At 47.0% G+C, this 22,082-nt stretch overlaps 1 protein-coding gene across 1 annotated transcript in view; it reads right to left on the bottom strand.

The window, feature by feature from the left end:
• Positions 1–152: 152 nt before the first annotated feature.
• Positions 153–22,082, bottom strand: part of LOC134501778 (rac GTPase-activating protein 1-like) — a 31,512-nt gene continuing 9,582 nt past the window's right edge. Inside the window, exons 7-15 of the mRNA XM_063309768.1 lie at positions 20,949–21,170; positions 19,650–19,805; positions 19,139–19,234; positions 4,146–4,347; positions 3,886–3,991; positions 2,833–2,965; positions 2,069–2,180; positions 1,843–1,957; positions 153–1,563 (exon numbers count right to left, since the gene is read on the bottom strand). Of these exons, the coding sequence (XP_063165838.1) occupies positions 1,512–1,563; positions 1,843–1,957; positions 2,069–2,180; positions 2,833–2,965; positions 3,886–3,991; positions 4,146–4,347; positions 19,139–19,234; positions 19,650–19,805; positions 20,949–21,170 (1,194 nt within the window). The 3' untranslated portion in view covers positions 153–1,511. The remainder of the gene's footprint in view (positions 1,564–1,842; positions 1,958–2,068; positions 2,181–2,832; positions 2,966–3,885; positions 3,992–4,145; positions 4,348–19,138; positions 19,235–19,649; positions 19,806–20,948; positions 21,171–22,082) is intronic.

Here is a 22,082-nt window from a genome sequence, read left to right as displayed (position 1 = left end):
ATGCAGCCGGTGACATTAGCAAGAGTTGTCTAAAGAACATATAAAGTATGATTACCTCAATCTCCTGGGTTGATACATACCTGCATGACTCCCAAAAGTCTTTCTTTAGAGGGGAATAATCTACAAATACTCCATAACTGAAAAATGGCTGTAATGAACAGGATGTGATTTCTTTGAGTTCTCCTGACCTCTCTTCGCCCCACTTGGGGTAATAGCGGGAAAGCCCCCAGGATTAAGCTAACTGTTGCATTGATGAGATTTGAAGCCAGTGGCTTTATCTTGGTGCAACACAAAACTTCAAATTAATGCCTCATTCAAGATTGTCATCTTTTATTCTCTTAACTAGCCTGAAGGATATGTGTTTAATCCAAGGCCAGGTTCAGCTCTAAGGTCCTGCCTGATTTTAGTTTTCAGAAATGGCTTCTTTATTCCACTGTATGTAAGGCAACATCTGCTGCCTGTTACAATAAGGTCTCTAAGTATAGCTCAGCTCAGCTCAGTTCTTGACCGCACTGATCCCACAAAATTTTCTTGTCAACAGTGCAGAAGTGGTTTGCCATTATTTTCCCCTACAACATTTTTCATCTTCCCTATCTAACCTGCAGCCCGGTGATTTCCTGCTGATGCCCCCTACTGAGATGCCTGCAACAAATGGTGGATAATTTAGGCTGCAACTTCTATTTTCAGATAGTTTATCTTCCTTATTCCTGCTTTTGTAATACAGGATTAAGAGTTCTGGAAAATCTGAGAGCATGTGCACTCTTGTTGCTCCAAAGAAAAGATATTGCCCAACTGGATTTTGATTTTCTTCCCAGGCATCCCCCATCATGCATGAGCATGAGCATGGCCATTTTTATTTTTCTATATCCCCTGAAAAAAAGATCTGCCTAATTCTAAAGTGAGTCAAAGGCCTCCCTTTGTCCAAGAAGATTTGTTGCTAGAGCAATTCTGCAATAAAAGTGATGTTTCTTTGAAAAAGCTAAGCCTTCAGAACATTTCTTGCCTTCAGCTACAGGGATTATTTTTTTCTCTTTCCCCATCCACATTCCTGACATCAAATAATATTATCAAATTCTGCTATATAAGTATAATAGATAATGGACCAAAATGTACATAAGTGAGCATATTTTTGTCCACCAGTCAGATTCAACCTACTGAATCTGCTCATTGCTATGATCTGTAAGTAAATTGACCAAAACAGGTCTGAACATCTTCAGTTCACCCACAAGTCCACAATAGAGACATCAGTATTAGGAAAGTCAAGGATGCATTCCACTCTTTTGTGAATCCCTAGTTATGGAAAGAAGGGAGCCATGCTGTTCTCCAGGAAGGAGATCAAAATGTCATCCACTATTAAGAAATGATGGTGGATTATTAAAACTCCCTTTGAACTCCACTCCAAGTTGGAAGGAGGCTTGCTGGAGAGAGCCAAGGCAAGAATGATACAACCACCAAGTGGTGAACACACCCTTCATTAGCAATCGGACTAGATGGCCAGGCTGAGTAGTTCCTTATTTTGGAAGTGGTAAGAATCTTCCCATCTTTTTGGCACGGGGAGCATTCCTGTCAGAAGACAAAAATAGAAAAGGTAAACCCAAGAGAGGACATGTCCTCTACAATCATAGTCATTCCACTGATAATGGTGCTGCTAGCAGACCAAAAAGAGGTCAAATGCAACACAATGGATAAAAGTTTGGCACTGGATGTTTAGAGACAGGTTCTACACAGAACCTGAGGGTTATGTCACCTTTTCCAAATGGTTGAAACTCCAGTAGGATTTGACCAATGCCATCATTCCACATCATACAGCCAAGTTTTATGTTGCCTTCTGTTAATACTCACAAAGGTGGCAAAGTGGTACCCATGCAGTTACAAAGCTTGTTTGGAAAGCAGCCATTTCTTGGACTCATCTGGACAGCGATGGCTTCTGGGGAAACAAGAGGATGGAAGAGCTGGTCTGTGCATAAAGCATCGGTGAAGATTAGGCTCATTCCCTCCTTAACAACTTTGCTTTTCAAGATTACCAAAACAGCAATGCTCCCCATGCCATCTACTTGAGTTAACTCACCTTGCTCATTCATTGCAATGGACTGCTGTACTGATGGGACAAGGTTTTCTTGCTCTTCTTCTATAAAATGCTTCCAAAATTTGAGTGGCAATGCTAGGAGATGGGAGACCACCTGTGGAAAGGAAGTAGCATCAGCTTCTGTTTACCTCCTAATTCCCCCCCCACCACCAATTTTCTCCCCACTCTGTCCTTTAGCTGGCTGATATCTCAAAATATATGATTATGAATCTTTTTCATGCATTCCATTTAAAGCAGTGAGTTGCTGATCATGGTAGAGAGGAACATTTGTCATCCTTCTCTCTCTAGGCACTGAAGAGAACAGGATGACACTATCACAAGCCAATGTTTTAAATGAAACATTTAAATTCCTTTATTTCATTAACTCTGATCAGAACAGTGACAGAAGTTCATAGCAATGTGCATGGGACTGCATATATCATGCTTATAGAAGTTTGAACTGGGCAACCTCTGAAAAGTTCTGATATTTTTCCTTTAAAACAATGCAAATTGTGTTCAGTGAAATCTCAGAAGCAAAAATGGATGCTAAGGAGAATGTTCATTATAATTCAGCTATCAGATCTTGCCTTGTCCTCACAATTGAGGAAGCTATGCTCACCCAATCCATCCCACAAGAGATAAGTTAGTGCTATACAAAGGAATGAATCCTATAAATCCTATAAATGAATTTCTGATAAAGACTGAGCACTGTGAAATGCTGTGGCACTGAAAGCTGAGAGAAATTGGAGAGAAGTCATGTCTGTTACCAGGCACTGGCGTGGTGTATCTTCGATGATGGCAAGTGGGCTGGGGCTGGGAGTGCTGTGCCCAACTAGCATTGGTCCAAAGATACGTGCCAAGTTACGGCAGTCCATTTGACAGTCAGGGCTCTGCATGACCCTATGGATGGAGAGATGGATCCATGGAAACAGTAGCACATGTTCCAGCAAAAGCTTTTTGCTACATATTATTAGCCATTCCTAACATATATGTGATGGGCAGAAGCTCTATTTCACTCATCAGGAAGAAGGATGTGAATTCACACATGAAGCCAAGTTTGGTTCAAGGCTAGTACCTAAACCTTTCACTAGAAGGGAAACCTTTCCTTTTCCCTTAGAATGCTGAAGATATCTATAATTTGAATGAAAACCATACCTTTGCAATAGGAGATTATGAACTCTGAATGAGTTTTAAAACATTACTACTGTACATAACCATGATTTTTTTTGTGAAAGAAAGGGAAATATCCACAATATCCCAGCATCTGAGCAATAGTAGGTAGGAAAGTATCGGGGTTTCATTCCAGCAAGCCTAGAAAGCATAAGATTGGGAAAGGCTCAACTAGATGCTGAGACAGCTTCCAAGCGCAAGCTGTTTGCACAAGAAAAAAGTTTAAGATATGGATCTCTGCTGACTAGTTAAGCTAGTTCTTTGCTTAAAAACAAAAAGTGGGGGGGACAGATATCACACTGATCCTAACATGCAATCCAACTTAGTAAGTTTACAATTGTGAAAATATCTGCTACTGCATTGCAGACTGACCTCAATAGGCAGTGTTAATCTTTTGGCAAGACAGGCAGGACACTTGTGCAAGTTTGTGTTCCAGTTTCACAAATCTGTAACTAGTTTCCTAAAGGGAGGTGGGTTCCACCTTCACTGGAGGACTTGAACTTCTAGAGGATAGGTGCATGCTGGCAGAAAACGTTCTTATTTCTTTATTTCCTGCATCAAGCAGGAAATTGGACTGGGTGGCCTGTAAGATCTCTCTCCCAGCTCTAAGATTCTACGCTTTTTCCTTCCAAGCCTAAAATGGTGCTCACCTATGCAAATGAAGCATGAGAAAAGCTAGCGTGTCTCGATTAGTTGGAGGCAACTTCATGACAACACGGCAGAGTTCAGTATGGCAGGTGGATTCATCCAGAATTTCTGAGTGGAAAGAAAGCGTGATCACTTAAGGCATAGTACCTTAATTGTATAGAGATCCAGAAAGAAAGAAAAAGGTCTCCAAGGGCCAAGCACCCACGTTCCCCTTAGTCACTTCCATTTCACAGCATTATCTGAGAATCCTACCCCAACTCACCTGCCGCACGCAGAAAGGCAGAGTGCAGGCAAAAGGTAACTAAAGGCTCTTTCAGAGTCCTCAGGAAATCCTTGAGGATGCCACAGATCACATTCACATCAGCCACATGGTCGAGTGACGGAAGTCCTTCTTGGGCACAGAGCAGTTTGTATTTCCATTCACGCACAAGGGGTTCTGCACCTGGCACCCTGTACAGTCCAGCCTAGAGGTGAGCAAAAGACCAGGGAAATAATTACAAGGATGTGGAACATCCACTAGAGTTGAACCTAGCCAAGTTTCAGCCTGCAATCAATGACGGGAGTCAAAAATCAGAGCACCACACCTCCAAATCAGCTAAGTAGACATAGGCGTGGCAGGGGAACTGAGGGCCCCTCCCTTGGATCTAGGAGAAAGGCCTTGCTCCTGAGGAGACCAGGCACCTCAAGGACAATTGAAACCACCTGAACAGACTCATCACAAACACCCTTAAATAAGGGAGTAATAACGCTTCCCAAAGAATCCTTTGCAGGGTCTTCACAGTTAGAAATCTCATTAAAATTTTATTTATTTAGCATATTTATTTATGTGTTTTATGTGATATGTGTTTTAGACTTACACACAGAGAAAACAAAAGCAAAAACGAACCGCTCTAATAGAGATCCAAAAATATAGAGAATCATTTGAGCGCCTGGTGAAACACAGTTGGCAGATATCCAACGCCTTAAAATAAAAGGACTAATTTCTTTATTTCCTCAACTAGGGTCTTCCAGACCCTGGAAACTGCCGTGTAAAAGCCCTGCTTCTAGCTGCTGGTCAGGGTTGGCCCTACCCATAGGCAGAGTGAGGCAACAACTTTAGGCACCAAAAAATGACAGCAAACTTTTAGATATTTACTATTGCATTTTTGCTACCAGGGATGGGAAAAGATACTTGTTTTTTACTTCCCCCACCCCCCAGCCTTATGTACTAAAATAAGGTGGTTGGTATTGCGTATTATCCACCTTTGACTTGGTGACCGAGGAACACTAGCTCTACTCTTGGCTGAACCAATTTCAGTGGCTGAGCCATTTCCCTGGGAAATGAGTAGCTTTTTGGGTCCAAGAGGGCGAGATCAGGCAGGGTTTTAAAGCAGTATCTGGAAGAATACAGGTAAATCACTCAGCTGGTGTAAGCACACCTGTGAGCCCCCTCCCACTAAGAAGAGATAGAGGAACTTTCTGTAGAATGGAAAGGAAGAGCGAGGCATATAGAAAAGGGCAGAGCAGAAAGGTAGAGCATTCAAAGAAGGGGAAGGCATCTAATTAAAAGAGAGAGGAAGTTATGAAGATCCTATAGAGGCTTCTAGCAAATACAAGACAAAAACAAACAGCAGCTGCTGAAAAGAAACAGATGCATTAAATCAGAGGCAGTGAAATGTTGGCTTTGATCCTGCAAACAGGCTTCAGAGCACAAGGGCAAAAATGCAACACCTGTTTGCGACTCTTCCATGGGGCTGTGTCTTCTCCTGAGATCACGCAGCAGCAGCAGATTAAAAAATAGAACATGATCAGCAGCATTGAAGCATGAAATGAAAGGGAAAAAGATAAGAAACCAAAAGAGCTACATAAACAAAATACAGAACAGAGGGAGTGGGGAAAAAACTCTTGTTGTTTACAGGAGTTGATGCAGAGATCCAAATTTTAAGAGCAAAATGTCATTTGAAAGACTGTTAAGTAGTCATCACAGGACAAAAGGCCAGGGCAGCAAGGAAGGTCTAACATAGGAGGGCTGGTATAACACATGTTCTCTCAAGCAGAGTGTACATCAGTTTTTCTGGACTCAACATCACAGGACATCAGGTGTGTGATTATTTAAAATGGGAGTTCATGACCAACATTTCTTCTCTTACTTTCCTTGGTCTTGGTATGATCTTGTCTCTCTACCACAGAGCTGCTCTTGAGAAATGTATCACATTCAGCTAGGTACTCTCTATGCAGTGCTTACCAAAAATTGTTCTCATCAGGTAAGTTATTCAGAGTAAGTTTGTCCACCCAAATTACATTATATAGAAGCATTCTTTGGGGTGATTTCCCCCACCCACCCACTTTTGTAAATTGTCCAACAAAAGATGAAAGCCTTAGTCTCTGTGAAGGAGAGCTTACCATTTATTTAAGAAGAAAAGGAGCCTATGGTAAAGGAAAAAAACCACAATGCTTTGGTTTTCAATAATGGAAGTATTGCTAACCATGCTGATCTACTGTATATCCTCTTCTATTCATTAGCTGGCAGGTATTATAGAAGTAACATTCAGTAAAGCTCTAAGTCACTGCTTCTCAACTGTGACAATTTTAAGATGTGTGGACTTCAACTCCCAGAATTCCCCAGCCAGCACAGCTGGCTAGGGAATTCTGGGAATTGAAGTCCACACATCTTAAAGTTGCCAAGGTTGAGAAACACTGCTCTAAGTTATATACATTTTTTTTCAGTGTTCTGAACCCTGTTAAAGTTGTTTTGCAACATTTTGTCAAATCTCAGCCCATCACAGAAAAACTTGGGTATCCTTAGAGACACGCTGTTTGAATGTTCTGTTCTTCCCCATCACCAGATGGATGGGGAAAGGACCATCATAAAATAAAGGCATTCACTCCCTTGACAGGAAGATTATATTTGACTGGTAAATTGGAGACCTGATGTCATGATCACCGTTGCGATGCTTGTGACATCGCAACGGCTCGCATGACAATACAGGGAAATGGGTCCCTGGCGGATTAAGGCAAAGGCAACTATGAAACACAAAAGAAAGCAACAGGTGCAGGAAACTAAGTAACAACTGTGAGCTGGGGGTTAAAAGTAAAATAAAAAGTGTCTCGATTTCATGAGGAACAAGGATGAAAAATTTGACCTTTAAAACATTTTGCATACGCATCAGAAGGAACAGGGAAGTGACAGCTTATCTATTGTAAAATTGGTGATGGGGCAAGGTAATGTGCCTAAAACAAAGGGGAAGTATGCCTCTGGACCCTGAGCTGGAGGGAGGGGGATGAAAGATATATGAATGTCAAATACAGTCAGCAGGACAAGAATTTGTAGTCAATGGTGTATAAACTGCTGGCTGGCGCCGGCAGAGATATGTTTGTATTAGAATGAGACCCTGAAACAAGTAGGTGATAAGAGTTGCAGGAACATCCTGCTAACATATGAATATGGCAATTAGGTCATAAAATGTTTTGGAAATAGATAGAAAGATTGTGAGCTGAGCCCTCGTAAGAGGGGGAGGACAGTTAGGGTATAAAAGTTTTGTGTTAACTTCGTTCGGGGTTCCTTCTTGCACGGAGGGACCCGCCTTTGCAAACGCGTTACAAATAAACTCTTTTCTCTGCATCATCGAACCTATTGATTGGAATTCTTTTGGGAGGTTTTCCCGCTGACAATTTGGCGAGCCAGCCAGGAGCCTGAGGTGGTACCGGTCCGGAGGGGTTCCTGTAAAAGGGTAAGTGGCCACCGCTTCCCATTGTTGAAGCGTCCCTGTTCGAGACCCCTCGGGACCGCCTGCCCAGGTTCCTACATAGAGCGACGATCCAGAGAAAAGAAGCGAAGCCCAGCTGGCAGAGCAGAAGACCAACCGGTTGGAGGGCCAACTGATTGAGGATCAGTTGAGCGTTGTCCAGTCGTAGGCTCTGACGAGAGCTGGAATAAGTGAGTTGTAAGGCTTGTGGGAGGACATGACTGACCAAGGGACTTTTTGGTGTGGGTGGTTAAACAGTCGCAGTTCCTGCAGGTAGCCGTGAGAGTCCGGTGCCTCAGGTCGGCTATAGTGCTCCATTGGGGATGGGTGTAGAAGGAGTCAGACTTTAAAAATAGCCAGCGTCTGCTGGGAGTCTGATAAGATCTTGCCGTGAAAGAGAGGGCTTAAAATTCGCATCCAGCGCGGGCTGGAGTCCTCGGGGCGAGATCAGTGAGAAAACGGTCAGTCATGGGGAAGGCACAGAGCAAACTACCTAGGAGACTGGAGGCTGGCAATGGAGGAGCATCCAGCAAGGGGCCAGATCTGGATGTGCCCCTAGGACAGTTTATAAACCAGTGGAATATGCCTTGGCTAAAGAAGTATACTAGGGATTTAAGCAAGTTAAAATTGATTAGGTTGTGTATGAAGCAGTGGCCCACCTATCCATTGGTTAATCCCGAAGCTCCATACTATTGGAACAAAGAGGGAATGACTGATGGATATTGGATCACTCAATAAAAGGACTATATTGTGGAACATGGTCTCATGGACCAGGTCCCTTATGTAGAAGTCTGGTAACATGTGTCTTGGGAAGGGTCAGACCCGCCCACAGGCATTTTTGTAAGTAAAGAGGACAGCAGCGATGAGGAATGCCTTTTTAAACTTGTCTCGATGCCATAAGATGAGGTCGGACTTTAAAACTAGCCAGCGCTTGCTGGGAGGCCGGCCCAGTTTTGCCCCCGACAGTCAGAGGCTTGAAATTGCTGGAAAGCAAATCCAGCGCGGGCTGGAGTACTCTACCTTGGATGTAAAACAACCAGAAGGTCGAGAGGGGCTAGTGCTGATCAAGGATCAGGGTGAGAGAAGGCAGTAACCAAGATGGGCTGAGGAGAGTAAAGGAAACGCAGAAAATCTATGTGCAAAGAGAAACAGAGAAAAACATAAGCAGAAGGGCAGGATCATGGTAGCAACAGTAAGGGAGGTTATGGAACAAAGGGAACACAGCAGGACGCTCCCACTCAGAGATGAGGAAAGTATAGGTGTGGAAATGGCGGGGAAGAAGAGAACCGGTAGAAATCAATCCTGGGAGTCCATCAGGACTGTCAGAATTTGTATGAGTATGTGAAAATGTTTTCTGTTTGTAGGTCTTTGTTTGTGTATTGGTATGTATATTTGTTGAGAGAAATGGTGCAGAGTGTGTGTGTGTGCTCATGTGTGTGTGTGGCATGGGCATCTGTCCTGAGCTGAGGAGAGAAAGTCTGAAGAGGGAATGAAGGGAGAGAAAAGCTATGTGAGCTTGTCCCTTAAGGAGTTAAACGTGAGTCTGTCCCTTTAAGGAACTGAACTCCTCCACAGTTAGAGGGGAAATGCTTCAGATTTTTGGAAATCCATAGCCCTGGCCAGGCTGCGGGTCTCCCAAATTTTTGGCTATGCAATCCCTTCTGTTATTTGCTGTGAATGGAGGGACATAGGATTTGATTGTGCCATGTGTTCAGTGCTGTGAGTAGGTGACCAATTTAATTTGTGTGGAAGGGAATTGGGTAAAAGTGAATTAAATAAAGTGGAGGAGAAATAAGAATGAACTTGTGTGTTGAGATGACTTGAGAGAAAGAATGCCTATGGGGTGGTACACAATTTTGGAAAAATATGGTTAGAGAGGGGACTTAAGGGAAAGAAGTTTTTCCCTGTAATAACACCACAATTAAGCACCGGAGAAAGATGGTTTGTGGATGGGTCAAGCAAAGTAGAAGAGGGAAAGAGGAAGTCGGGTTTTGCAATTGTTGAAGGGAACGGGGAAGTGATAGAGAAGGGAGCTTTGCCTCCGAGTTGGTCGGCGTAGTTTATATACCAGCTCATCAGAGAGGCCATAGCTCAGAGGTGGTGGGAAATCGGTGGGCAGATAAATGGGCAAAGGAGGCCGCTGGCCAATTGGAATTACAAATGGTGGCGGTGCCAATTTTGGATCTTCCGGAGAGCCCAATCTGGAAACCCACTGAGCAAGGAAAGAAAAAGTTAAGAGAGGAAGGTTGCAGAGAAACAGAGAAAGGATGGCAAACGGAAGGAGGGGTAGAAGTAGTATCTCCCGAAGTCATGAGGGAAATTTTTGAAAGAGTTCATGAAGGAGGGCATTGGGGAACCGATGCTTTGATAGATGCAGTGAAAGGAAAGTTTTGGTGCTTAACTATGTGGACCATAGCCCATAGTGTGTGTTAGAAATGCTTCATTTGCTTAAAAGTCAACAAAAAGGAAGCAAGAAAGAAAAAGGGGGGCGACCGTTAGCCTTTTGGCCGTTTCAAAGGGCACAGGTAGACTGAGCTGCCAGAAAAAGGGGGGTGCTGGCAGAGCCCATAAATGAACAGGGTGTTTGCAGAACAACCCCAGGAGGAGAGAGAGAAAGAAAGAAAGAAAGAAAAAGAAAGATGAAATGCCTTGTTTTCAGCTCAAGGTTTGCGGCCCCAAAGAGGGGGAGGCAGGGGGAGTTCTCGGAAGATTGGGTCGAGGAGGTATTCCATGGAATGGAGGGCTCGGGAAACAGACAGGCGCGGAAAGGACCTGGAGAGACGCACGCTGTCTGGGGAGAGGAGTTGAGTTAAATCACAATAGGGCAATGTATGGTTTTAGTAGAGCTTCCATGGACTGGTATGATCTATCTGAATTTTGTTTTTGTTTTTTGTTTTTGTTCTTGTTTTAACAATTTTGGCTATGGAAACAGTCCAAAAACACTAGATAAACTCTTACGTCAATGCTTTCTTTTTTCTAGTTTTATAAGTTTTGATTTTAGGGAAGTTATTGGGGAACTAAATATTGGCATTAAAGTATAATATTGTTTTTATTGAAAAATTGACTTTAAGTCATTGTATATATATTACAATTAGAGGTTTGGCTCTAAAAGTCTTGACCCAATTTTGGGGGTTTTGGAAAAAGTCTTGTTGTTTAAGCAATTGGGTCAGGTGGCGAAGAGATGGCCAGTCTATTTACTTAGGGTGGTATTTTGCTAGGGCAGAAAAAATTAGTTTTATCCAAAGTAGTGCTTAGATATATCCAAAACTACACCTACCAATCTAGTCACATGGGACAAACGCTTCAGAGATTTGTGTGTTTAGAATCTTTATTTGTCCTGAAATCTTTTTGAAAGCCAAACAGGTGTGTGTGAGAGATGTGTGGTATGCCAAAAGGACAACCCAAAGACCAACCAGGTTCAACTCCAGGGGAACCTCCAAAAGGGGGGTGGCCCAGGGGTGAACTGTTTCTTAGAACGGGTGAAAGGCTTTCTTTATAGGCTAAAAAGACACTTGGAGAGGCTAGGACCAAAGGCAGGATTAACATGGACACAAGCCTTTTTAGTGACAATACTAAGTCTCTGGATTGCTCCTAAGAAAAGACTAGGAGTCAGTGCATTTGAGATGGGTGACTCTATCTTGGAATTCTTAGTGGAGAAGTAGGAGACATGCATGTCATGGGGAAGAACTTTGTCTGCAAGTATTTGAAACAGTTATCTGCGCAAGCCTTGTCCTTGTCTTCCCTACACAAACAGGGCCTGCTGGTGCAAAGACCTCCGCTGATTGGCAGCCAACATCCTCACGAAGTTGGTAGTTGGGTCCTGATAAAAACTTGGAAGAACGAAAAGTTGCAGCCTAGCTGGGAAGGGCCATTCCAAGTGCTGTTAACCACAGCATCAGCAGTCCGCACCAAAGAAGGAGGTTGGACGCACTACAGCCGAGCGAAGGCGGTACCAGCCCCTGAACCATCTCAGTGGAAAGCCATCCCAGTGGAAGGACAGCCGTTGAAAGTGACTTTGAAACGATGAGATACCTTTTTGGTGGTGTAATTGTATTATGGTTATGGAGTTGGCTACCAGGGTTTGGGTGGATAAAACAGCTTTTGCTTATAGTTGTAATCATAGTTTGTTTTTGCATTTTAATTTGCTGTTGTATTCAATGTGCACCGTTATGTCTTTACAATCTAACGAATTGTATAACAGAATGTTGTGATTCTGATAAAGAGGCTAAAATGATGTTATCTGAAATCGCGACAAGGTGGGCGGAAAGAAGAAGGGGGGATTGTGAGCTGGGGGTTAAAAGTAAAATAAAAAGTGTCTCAATTTCATGAGGAATAAGGATGAAAAATTTGACCTTTAAAACATTTTGCATACGCATCAGAAGGAACAGGGAAGTGACAGCTTATCTATTGTAAAATTGGTGATGGGGCAAGGTAATGTGCCTAAAACAAAGGGGAAGTATGCCTCTGGACCCTGAGCTGGAGGGAGGGGGATGAAAGATATATGAATGTCAAATACAGTCAGCAGGACAAGAATTTGTAGTCAATGGTGTATAAACTGCTGGCTGGCGCCGGCAGAGATATGTTTGTATTAGAATGAGACCCTGAAACAAGTAGGTGATAAGAGTTGCAGGAACATCCTGCTAACATATGAATATGGCAATTAGGTCATAAAATGTTTTGGAAATAGATAGATTGTGAGCTGAGCCCTCGTAAGAGGGGGAGGACAGTTAGGGTATAAAAGTTTTGTGTTAACTTCATTCGGGGTTCCTTCTTGCACGGAGGGACCCGCCTTTGCAAACGCGTTACAAATAAACTCTTTTCTCTGCATCATCGAACCTATTGATTGGAATTCTTTTGGGAGGTTTTCCCGCTGACACAACCGAGACCGGCGGTGCGGAAGACAGCGATACAAAGTTGCCAACAAGCAATTGACTAAACAACAAGAGAGGCGCGCCCGAGCTGTCAAAGGATTAAGAGCCTGATCGTCTGGCAATGAATCATTACCGTTCAGGAAGGCGATCGAGGCGACACCCGGGGCACAGAGGGGCTTAACGACCTCTCACCTGACAGGGACGAAACTGGTGGGACTCGTGGGACGCACCTGGAATAAGGTGGGGTGGAGCGCTGACCAGCGCAGGCTATTTAAATCCTGTTCCGGCACGCTCACTCTCAGCTTTTTAAAGGCATGCACTCTGTTCCTCAATAAAGCCAGAACCTAAGCTTACGCTAGCATCTGTGTCTTTACTGGATCGCAGGCAGAACCTGACATAAAGCTGAGAGTCTCAAAAACGAACCTCGCCAGTCTCCACCGGGAAAATTTTTCTGCGGGAGAAAACACCGGCGATGATGGAACCGGGGACGGCCATGGAGTCGGCGCTTCACACCGGAGGCGTGAAGGATGCAACGCAAGAGGGGGAGACGACCCAACAGCTGCTAGAGTCGGCGCACCCGAGATGGGACACGGGCTCCCTCCCTGGCCACACCGCACCCCAGTTCCAGACCTGGAGCTCCAGCCCGGACTGGAGAGCCCCGACGGAAGACGAAGTCGGGGGCCAACAACTCTTCACGTGGGACGGTGGAGCAGGACCCCGGACGGGGACATCCTACACCACCTGGAGACTCCACTACCCCCAAACGCCTGAGCAAGGAGTCGCAGGACTGCCGATCGGGCAGCACCAGGCAGCACCAAGGACGGACGACCCTGTCATACCGGACAGGGTCAGCGCCCTGGAAGCCAAGGTATGAGCCCTGGAACACATGCTCCAGTCCATGGTATTGGTGGTGAGCGAGCTCACAAAGACTGCTGCTGCACAGGGGGCAAGAGGGGATCGAGGCACCCTACCCACCCCATCAACAACCACGAGAGGAAGGGGCCAAGAATGGGACTCTTTCGCAGGGCTTCGTGGTCCCAGCCCAGTGGGGGTCATCCCTAACCACCCACAGGTGGGGGTCTCACAAGTTGGGGGATTCGCCAAGGACTTCCCCGTGAAGTTTGACGGAGACCCCACGAACCTGTCACTCTTCCTGACGAACGCCAGGAACTACATGGCCCAGTATGGACATTGCTTCGAGACGGAAGCGTCCAAAATCTCGGCAGTGGCCACGAAACTCAAAGGCAGGGCTGTGGACTGGTACGTCCAGATGTCGGAATCTGGAGCCCCAGCCCTGGCCACTTTTCACAACTTCCTAGCCGCGCTCAAACATTACTTTGAAGACCCCCTGGCAAAGGAAAGGGCCAAGAGTACCCTTAAAGGTCTTCGCCAAGGGAAAAAAGCAGTGGCAGAGTACGCTCTCAAGTTCAAGGTCCTAGCGGGTAAAATCCTGGAATGGTCTGAGGCCACCTTGATCGACATGTTCAAGGATGGCCTCAACCGTGAGGTGCTACAATGGGCGCTCTATAGGGACGACCCAGACTCCCTACACGGGTGGATTTGTTTGGCCGGAAAGGCTGAGCACGCCCAGCGCACCTTCATGCTAGCAACCATGAATGACAGAATCCTTCCCAGCGGGAGAAGACCAGTCCCACAGTCGGGCCCGACCTGAGACACAGAGCGACAATGGCGGTTTGCCCACGGGGAATGTGCCAGGTGTGAGAAGACGGGCCTCCGGGCAGCTGAATGCTTCAAGGACAGGATGATGGATCGCCCGCCCAGACCAACACTGAAGGCGCCGCACAAGCCGCCCAACCCTCCCAGATGGCTGACAGGAGCGCTAGCGACCCCGGACGAGGAAGCGGACGCCTACCTCGCAGGGGACGTGATTGACGCCCAGGAGCAGCCAGCGGGAAACGCCTCCCACCTGCCCTAAGCAGCGCCGCTGGGCAGGTGGTAAAGGAGGGGCACGACAACCCCAGGGTGAGTGAAGATTGCTCCATCCTGGCAGGGAAAATCGAACTGACTTATGGCTCTAGAGCCATCGCGGTCGAAGCTCTGGTGGACTCTGGGTGCTCCAGAAACCTAATCCACCCAGACATTGCCACCGCACTGAAACTGCCCTGCTCCCCCCTCCCTAAACCGCTGGTGTTCCAACAACTCGATGGCTCTACAGTGGGGGGGGGGGGGGGACCGGCCACCCAGGGTACAAGAAAGGTCATCCTGAAAATGGGCACCCACAGGGAGTCCATAGACTTTGTGGTAACCCTGGTGGGGAAGCCCATAGTGGTGCTGGGGATCCCCTGGCTAGCACGCCACAACCCCTGCATAAATTGGAGGACCCACTCTATAACGTTCGAGGACGGGGTCTACCAAGCACCAACAAAGGAGAAATCCTCTGCTCTGACTGTGGGGAGGGGAGAGATCGTTGACCAACCCCCCCCCCCCAGAAGGACTGCCGGAGCAATACTCGGACTTCGCAGACGTCTTTGGGGAGGAGGAGGCGGGCCAATTACCCCCCCATTGCAAGATGGACTGTGCAATCGAACTGCTCCGGATGTCCCATTACCCAAGCCCAAAATCTACCCCATGACCCAGAGGGAATTGGCGGCGCTGCGAGAATTTTTGGACAAAAACCTCTCCAGGGGCTTCATCAAACCGGCAAACCCGCTGGTTGGAGCGCCCGTCCTATTCCGAGAAAAGAAGGACAGCACCCTGAGACTATGCACAGATTACCGCGGATTAAATTCCGCCTCCCTTTCCAACAAATACCCCCTTCCCCTCGTAAAAGACATGCTGGCACACTTGTCAAAGGGAAAGGTGTTTTCCAAACTCGACCTCCGCGAGGCGTACTACAGAATTCGCATCAGGGAGGGGGACGAGTGGAAAACAGCATTCAACTGTCCCTTGGGCTCCTTCCAGTACAAGGTACTGCCTTTTGGTCTTGCGGGGGCCCTGGGGGTCTTCATGCAACTCATCAATGAGGTGCTGCATGAACATCTGTTCAAGGGCGTACTAGTTTACCTAGACGATGTCCTAATCTACACAAGGACTCAGAAGGAACACGAGAAATTAGTGAGACAAGTTCTCACTAAGCTCCGGAAAGCCAAACTCTACGCTAAGCTGTCCAAGTGCGAATTCCACAAGTCGCGCTTGGACTACTTAGGGTACAGAATCTCTGACAAGGGCATAGAGATGGACCCTGCGAAGGTTTAGGCAGTTTTGAGCTGGGAACGCCCACGCACCAGGCGCCAGCTTCAAAGCTTCCTTGGGTTCGCGAACTTCTATAGGTCCTTCGCGAGGGGGTTCGTGGAAATTGCACTGCCCTTAACCGATTTACTAAAGACCAAAGGCGTCGGGGAGACGCGCAAGGTCAAAAACCCAGGGGCCGTGCTTAATTGGACTCCCGACTGTCAAACCGCTTTTGACAGGCTAAAAGCGCTGTTCACAGTGGAGTCAATCCTGTCCCACCCGGACCCCAAACGGCCTTTTGTGGTGCAGGCGGACGCCTCTGACTTCTCAACTGGGGCCACCCTACTGCAAAAGGATTCCGCTGGAATCCTGAAGCCATGAGCTTATCTCTCTAGGAAATTTTCAGAGACAGAGAGGCGCTGGCACGTGTGGGAAAAGGAAGCCTTTGCAGTTAAAGCAGCACTGGAGGCTTGGCGTCACCTTTTGGAAGGGGCGACTTGCCCGTTTGAGGTCTGGACAGACCACCGCAATCTCGAGGCGCTCCGTACACCCCGGCGCCTCAGTCCCAAACAGATATGCTGGGCTCAGTTCTTCAGCCGGTTCAAATTCCAGCTGAAGTTTATTCCAGGAAAAAAGAATTTCCTGGCAGACGCACTCTCCCGACTACCCCAGAATGCGGAGCATATCTCCGACATCGTCAGGACTGTGCTCTCTGACTCCCAGCTGGGTCTGGCAGCTGTCACCTGGGGACACGCTCGGGGACAGCCTGCCCCCCCTTGCAAACGACTCCGGCGCAAGCCGCTCCAAGGCGCAGGCAACCACAGATGCCAGGTGGGCTACGGGCAGATTTTATAGCAGCAATAAAATCTGACCCCTGGCTCCTCGCCAACCCTAACAAAGTAACTATGGAACAGGACCTCGCATGGGCGGAGGGAAGGTTATATGTCCCTGACTCACAAAGTCCGATGATCCTTAGCAGATCGCATGACAGCAAACAGGCTGGTCACTTCGGGTTCCTGAAAACCCTACACCTAACTCGGCGACAGTTTTGGTGGCCCTCGATGAGGAAGGACGTCAAAATGTATGTGGCGTCCTGCCCAGTGTGTGCGATGGCCAAGCGACCAACTGGTAAACCCCAGGGGCTGCTGCAACCTGTGGCTGAACCCTCCTGCCCTTGGGATGAAATCTCAATGGATTTCATTGTGGACTTACCGCCTAGCCAAAAGAAAACAGTCATTTGGGTAGTCAAAGACTACTTCTCAAAACAAGCCCATTTCATCCCCTGCGCTTCGATCCCGTCAGCACAACAGCTGGCGAAACTTTTCCTGGTACACGTGTACCGCCTCCATGGCTGCCCCTCCCGCTTGGTGACTGATAAAGGTAAAGGTTTCCCTTGACGTAAAGTCCAGTCGTGTCCGACTCTAGGGGGCGGTGCTCATCTCCGTTTCAAAGCCTTGGAGCCGGCGTTGTCCATAGGACACTTCCGGGTCATGTGGCCAGCATGACTCACGGAACGCCGTTACCTTCCCGCCGAAGCGGTACCAATTAATCTACTCACATTTGCATGTTTTCGAACTGCTTGGTGTGCAGAAGCTGGGACGAGCAACGGGAGCTCACCCCGCCGCGCGGTTTCGAACCGCCGACCTTCCGATCGACAGCTCAGCGGTTTAACCCGCGGTGACTGATAGGGGCACACAATTTACCTCGAGGTTTTGGCGGGCTTTTTTGAAACTGATAGGTACCCAGCAAGCCCTGTCAACCTCCTGGCATCCCCAGATGGACGGATCTACAGAAATCCTTAATGCCACACTGGAACAATTCCTCCGCTCCTATATAAACTACCACCAGGACGACTGGGTGGACCTACTCCCATTTGCAGAGGTCACATACAACAATGCGATACATCAAAGCACGGGACAAACCCCCTTTGGGGTAGTGTCGGGTCGGGAGTTCGTCCCCATCCCTGAGCTACCCCAGCCCCCGTCCCCAGCAGTGGCCGCCTGTGATTGGGGTGCGAAACTTGCAGATTCCTGGCCGGTCATCAAGGACGCGCTTAAAGAGGCGCAAACCGCATACAAACTGCAAGCGGACAAACACCGGCGCCAACAACCAACGTTTTGGGTAGGGGACCTGGTCTACCTATCCACCAGATTCATCAAATCACCACAACTGTCTAAGAAACTGGCCCCCAAATTTATTGGGCCATTCCAGGTGACACAAATCATGAACCCAGTCACGGTGTGCTTGGACCTGCCCCATAATTTAAAGCGGCTGCACCCGGTGTTCCACTGCAGCTTACTTAAGCCGGCAAGTGACCCCTCCCGGTGGCACCCACGCATGCCCCCCCTCACCAGTGATGATAGACGGACAGCAACACTTCGAGGTCAAGGAGGTACTAGACTCCCGCAAGCTGCAGGGCTCCCTCCAGTACCTAGTCAAATGGAAACACTTCCCACACCCTGAGTGGGTCGCTGCCTGCGACATCCAGGCTCCCGACCTGATCCGCAACTTCCATACCGCCTATCCCTCCAAACCCTCAGCGATTTCCTAAAGGGGGGCAGTATGTCATGATCACCGTTGCGATGCTCGTGACATCGCAACAGCTTGCATGACAATACAGGGAAATGGGTCCCTGGCGGATTAAGGCCAAGGCAACTATGAAACACAAAAGAAAGCAACAGGTGCAGGAAACTAAGTAACAACTGAGACCGGTGGCGCGGAAGACAGCGATACAAAGTTGCCAACAAGCAATTGACTAAACAACAAGAGAGGCGCGCCCGAGCTGTCAAAGGATTAAGAGCCTGATCGCCCGGCAATGAATCATTACCGTTCAGGAAGGCGATCTAGGCGATGCCCGGGGTGCAGAGGGGCTTAACGACCTCTCACCTGACAGGGACGAAACCGGTGGGACTCGTGGGACGCACCTGGAATAAGGTGGGGTGGAGCGCTGACCAGCGCGGGCTATTTAAATCCCGTTCCGGCGCGCTCCCCTCACTCTCAGCTTTTTAAAGGCATGCACTCTGTTTCTCAATAAAGCCAGAACCTAAGCTTACGCTAGCGTCTGTGTCTTTACTGGATCGCAGGCAGAGCCTGACACCTGACACGTCAGAGTCAAAAAATGAAAACAATTTCCTTTCATTTAGATAGAAACTTAATTAACATTAGCTACCGTTAATATGATTCTTCTCCCTATACATATTTAATAATTTCTATTTCCTATCATGTTAAAAATGTACAATTTGGGAACACCTCTAAAAGAGTTGGATCCTACATGCCCACTGAATCCAAAGGGCACCCATACTCTAACTGTATATGCAGATAGCTACAACAGGAGACTCAGTAAAGATTTAATAATTAACGGAATGGGAATAAGTTTATCTGGAGAGCAAAGCAGAATATAATAAACTGTAGTTCCATCAACGTTTCTTAACTTACTTTTGCCCACCTTCCCTCTGGATTCCACTTACCTCTTGCAGGCCACGTTTTTCCACGTGAACCACACACTGAATCACAATGGGGGGCACCAGAGGTGGCTTGGAAGGTGCAAAATCAGCTAGTATGCCCTAGGGAAGAGATTACAAAACATGGGATAGACTTCAGAGACCTCTTCCCATCAGACTCAAGTCATCTCAGTTCCCAAAACTCTTTTTACCCAGGCAAAAAATACCAACCCCCAAAGGAGGGGTTGGAGAAGAAAAAATAAACCCAAAGATATGCTGGAGTTCTGCCATCAGGTGGCAGAACTTGGCTGATCTCAAAGAAATTTAAGCAGGCATGGAACTGAAGATCATGTGGAAGTTCTAGGGCTGCAAAATTAGCTGGGATGTTGAAAAAAGAATCATCCTTGAAAAACGGTTTCCATATTATTGCCAAGAAAGCTACAGAATTAAGCTACAGAGTTCATGTACAGTAGTCACCAGAAGTTGAGTTTGACATGAGGATGCCTTTACTATTTATAGGTTTCCCGACCACCCTCACCTCTTTCACTCTGGGGTGGGCACCTGGCACACACAGAGAGGGACAGTGTTCTTTGCACTCTGGATGTATTAGAAGCTGACACGACCAACATTTAAGTGCCATCTTCCCAAAGCGCAGGCGAGATTTGCAAACAGCACACCAGTCAAGACGAATCACCTTAGATGGAGGACGAGGAAGAAGAGGAAGAAAGAAGATGAGCATAGCACAGCAAAGAGAAAATGGCATTGGGCCTCACTGGCTCTATGGTATTTCTAAAATATTCAATTTTAAACCATATCTTTGCACTTGAACCCTTGTATCCACTTTCTTGGAAATCTCAGAATTTTCCTGTTCTCTCCATCTTGGAGAAAGCTGGCTAAGGAAAGCCCAGGGGACTCTTACTTGTGAGCAACCCTTAGGTTACCCCTGAAGTAGCAAAGCACACAGGTCTTAAAGCCAAGCTACATGTTACCTTAGCTGTGCAACTCTGGAAGTGAGCATTTTTCCCCCAAAACTGCAAGCATAGAGGACAACCTGGATTGGAATTACTGTACAATGTAGTCCAGGTTTTTCAAACTGGGTAGGATTCTATGAGAAACTAAAGGGGGAAAAAAGCTCACTTGAACACAGCCAGAGGCATCCATAGCAATTTTTTCCTAAGTGAAAAGCAACACATCCCAGCCATTGAATACTGATTCGTTTGGTTAAAACATTAACCTCCACGTAATTGCAAAATCCATGCTTTAACTTTGTACCTTAGAAACACTAATTCTACACTGACAGTAAGTGGTTTATTTTCTATACTTAAAATAAGTGGTAGGGTAGGATTTTCTGAGACAGCAGTTGAGGCATCCATTTTGTGAAATTAAAAGAATAATCCACCAGATTCATCAGTGCTATTCCAGATAGAAGTGAGCTCTGTGGAGGAAAGGATCACATTCAGAATGAGGAATATATTGAAAGGCAGGGACACATCCTTCCCCTAGTCTACTCAACATTTCCCCACATACCTGGCTGAACCCTGTGTTAGCCTATATTCCTACCTCAAACTGCAGATTTCACCTGGGAGGTGGCAGCTTTGTGTTGGAGTCCCCAGCTAAGAGCTCAGTGGAGTTGTTCAATATGGACAAAGAACCCTGGTTAAGCTGGAGAGAGGTCTTGCTCCAACCCTTCCATGTTTGCAAAGTGCATCTCCAGTGCAATACAACCTGACGGTCTGGGTGAAGCAATAAAGACTGGGGCACTGCAAGGGTTCATAGGATCACAGCTTAATTGCACTATGCTACTAACATAAAGGAAAGCCAGATAGTCCCTGCTTACCATCTTGGAAGCCAACTGGTGCTGCTGGAGCGGTGGCATTCCTGGTGAATGAGTGAAGGCACCAACAGTTCCCCCGGAGGTAGGTCCAGTGGTCTTGCTTCCAGCCTGGCTGTTCTGTCCACCAGATTCATCAGTGCTATTCCAGATAGAAGTGAGCTCTGTGGAGGAAAGGATCACATTCAGAACGAGGAATATATTGAAAGGCAGGGACACATCCTTCCCCTAGTCTACTCAACATTTCCCCACATACCTGGCTGAACCCTGTGTTAGCCTATATTCCTACCTCAAACTGCAGATTTCACCTGGGAGGCGGCAGCTTTGTGTTGGAGTCCCCAGCTAAGAGCTCAGTGGAGTTGTTCAATATGGACAAAGAACCCTGGTTAAGCTGGAGAGAGGTCTTGCTCCAACCTTTCCCTGGAGCACTAAGTCCGGGAACACAGTGATAAATCAAACTGCCAAGCAACAGAGTAGCAAAAGGATAGACTGAATATCTGAAAATATCACAAGACACATATGATGCCCAGGATCCCACCAGTGAGGGTGCCCAGGAGGGAGACCCAAACCAAAAGCCCTTCTCCTCCTGTATAAAGCCAACAGAGTTACAAAATTCCTAAGAGGACAAAAACCCTACACTTGAAATTGTTGCTGGAGTCTGGCTCCTAAGCAGGGTTCACTGCATTAAACCATATCCTTGGGTTCACAACCCATAATGGCAGGGTTCCCACAACATGCTTTTCCACTGACAAGCAAATTGCCTTGTGACTGAATGGTATACATGAACCCAAGCATAGATATGGTCTTGTGTTTGGGACCCCATCCCTCTGCCTCTAGCTCAGCTTCATTTCTCACATTCTTCCCTTAAAGAAAAGGTTCTGAAAAACCAGAAGAAAAGCACAGGAGAGCCTCTCCCGTTCCAGTGAGTGCAACTGCCCTCAGCTACACCCAAGCAGTAAGCGATACTAAGGCTGGCCATTCAGAGAGATGCCAGCTCTTTGTTCCCGTGCTGCCACTACCTCATTCAGTGCTACGATATCTTGGAAACTCTGGTCAAATACAGACGAAAGGAAGGACATGATTGTCTCACACAATTGTGAAACCTTTTGGCAACGCTGTCTCTCTAATCATACCTATTCA

Source organism: Candoia aspera, chromosome 1 (assembly GCF_035149785.1).
Source record: "Candoia aspera isolate rCanAsp1 chromosome 1, rCanAsp1.hap2, whole genome shotgun sequence".
NCBI lineage: Eukaryota > Metazoa > Chordata > Lepidosauria > Squamata > Boidae > Candoia > Candoia aspera.
This window is presented reverse-complemented; position numbering and strand designations above follow the sequence as displayed.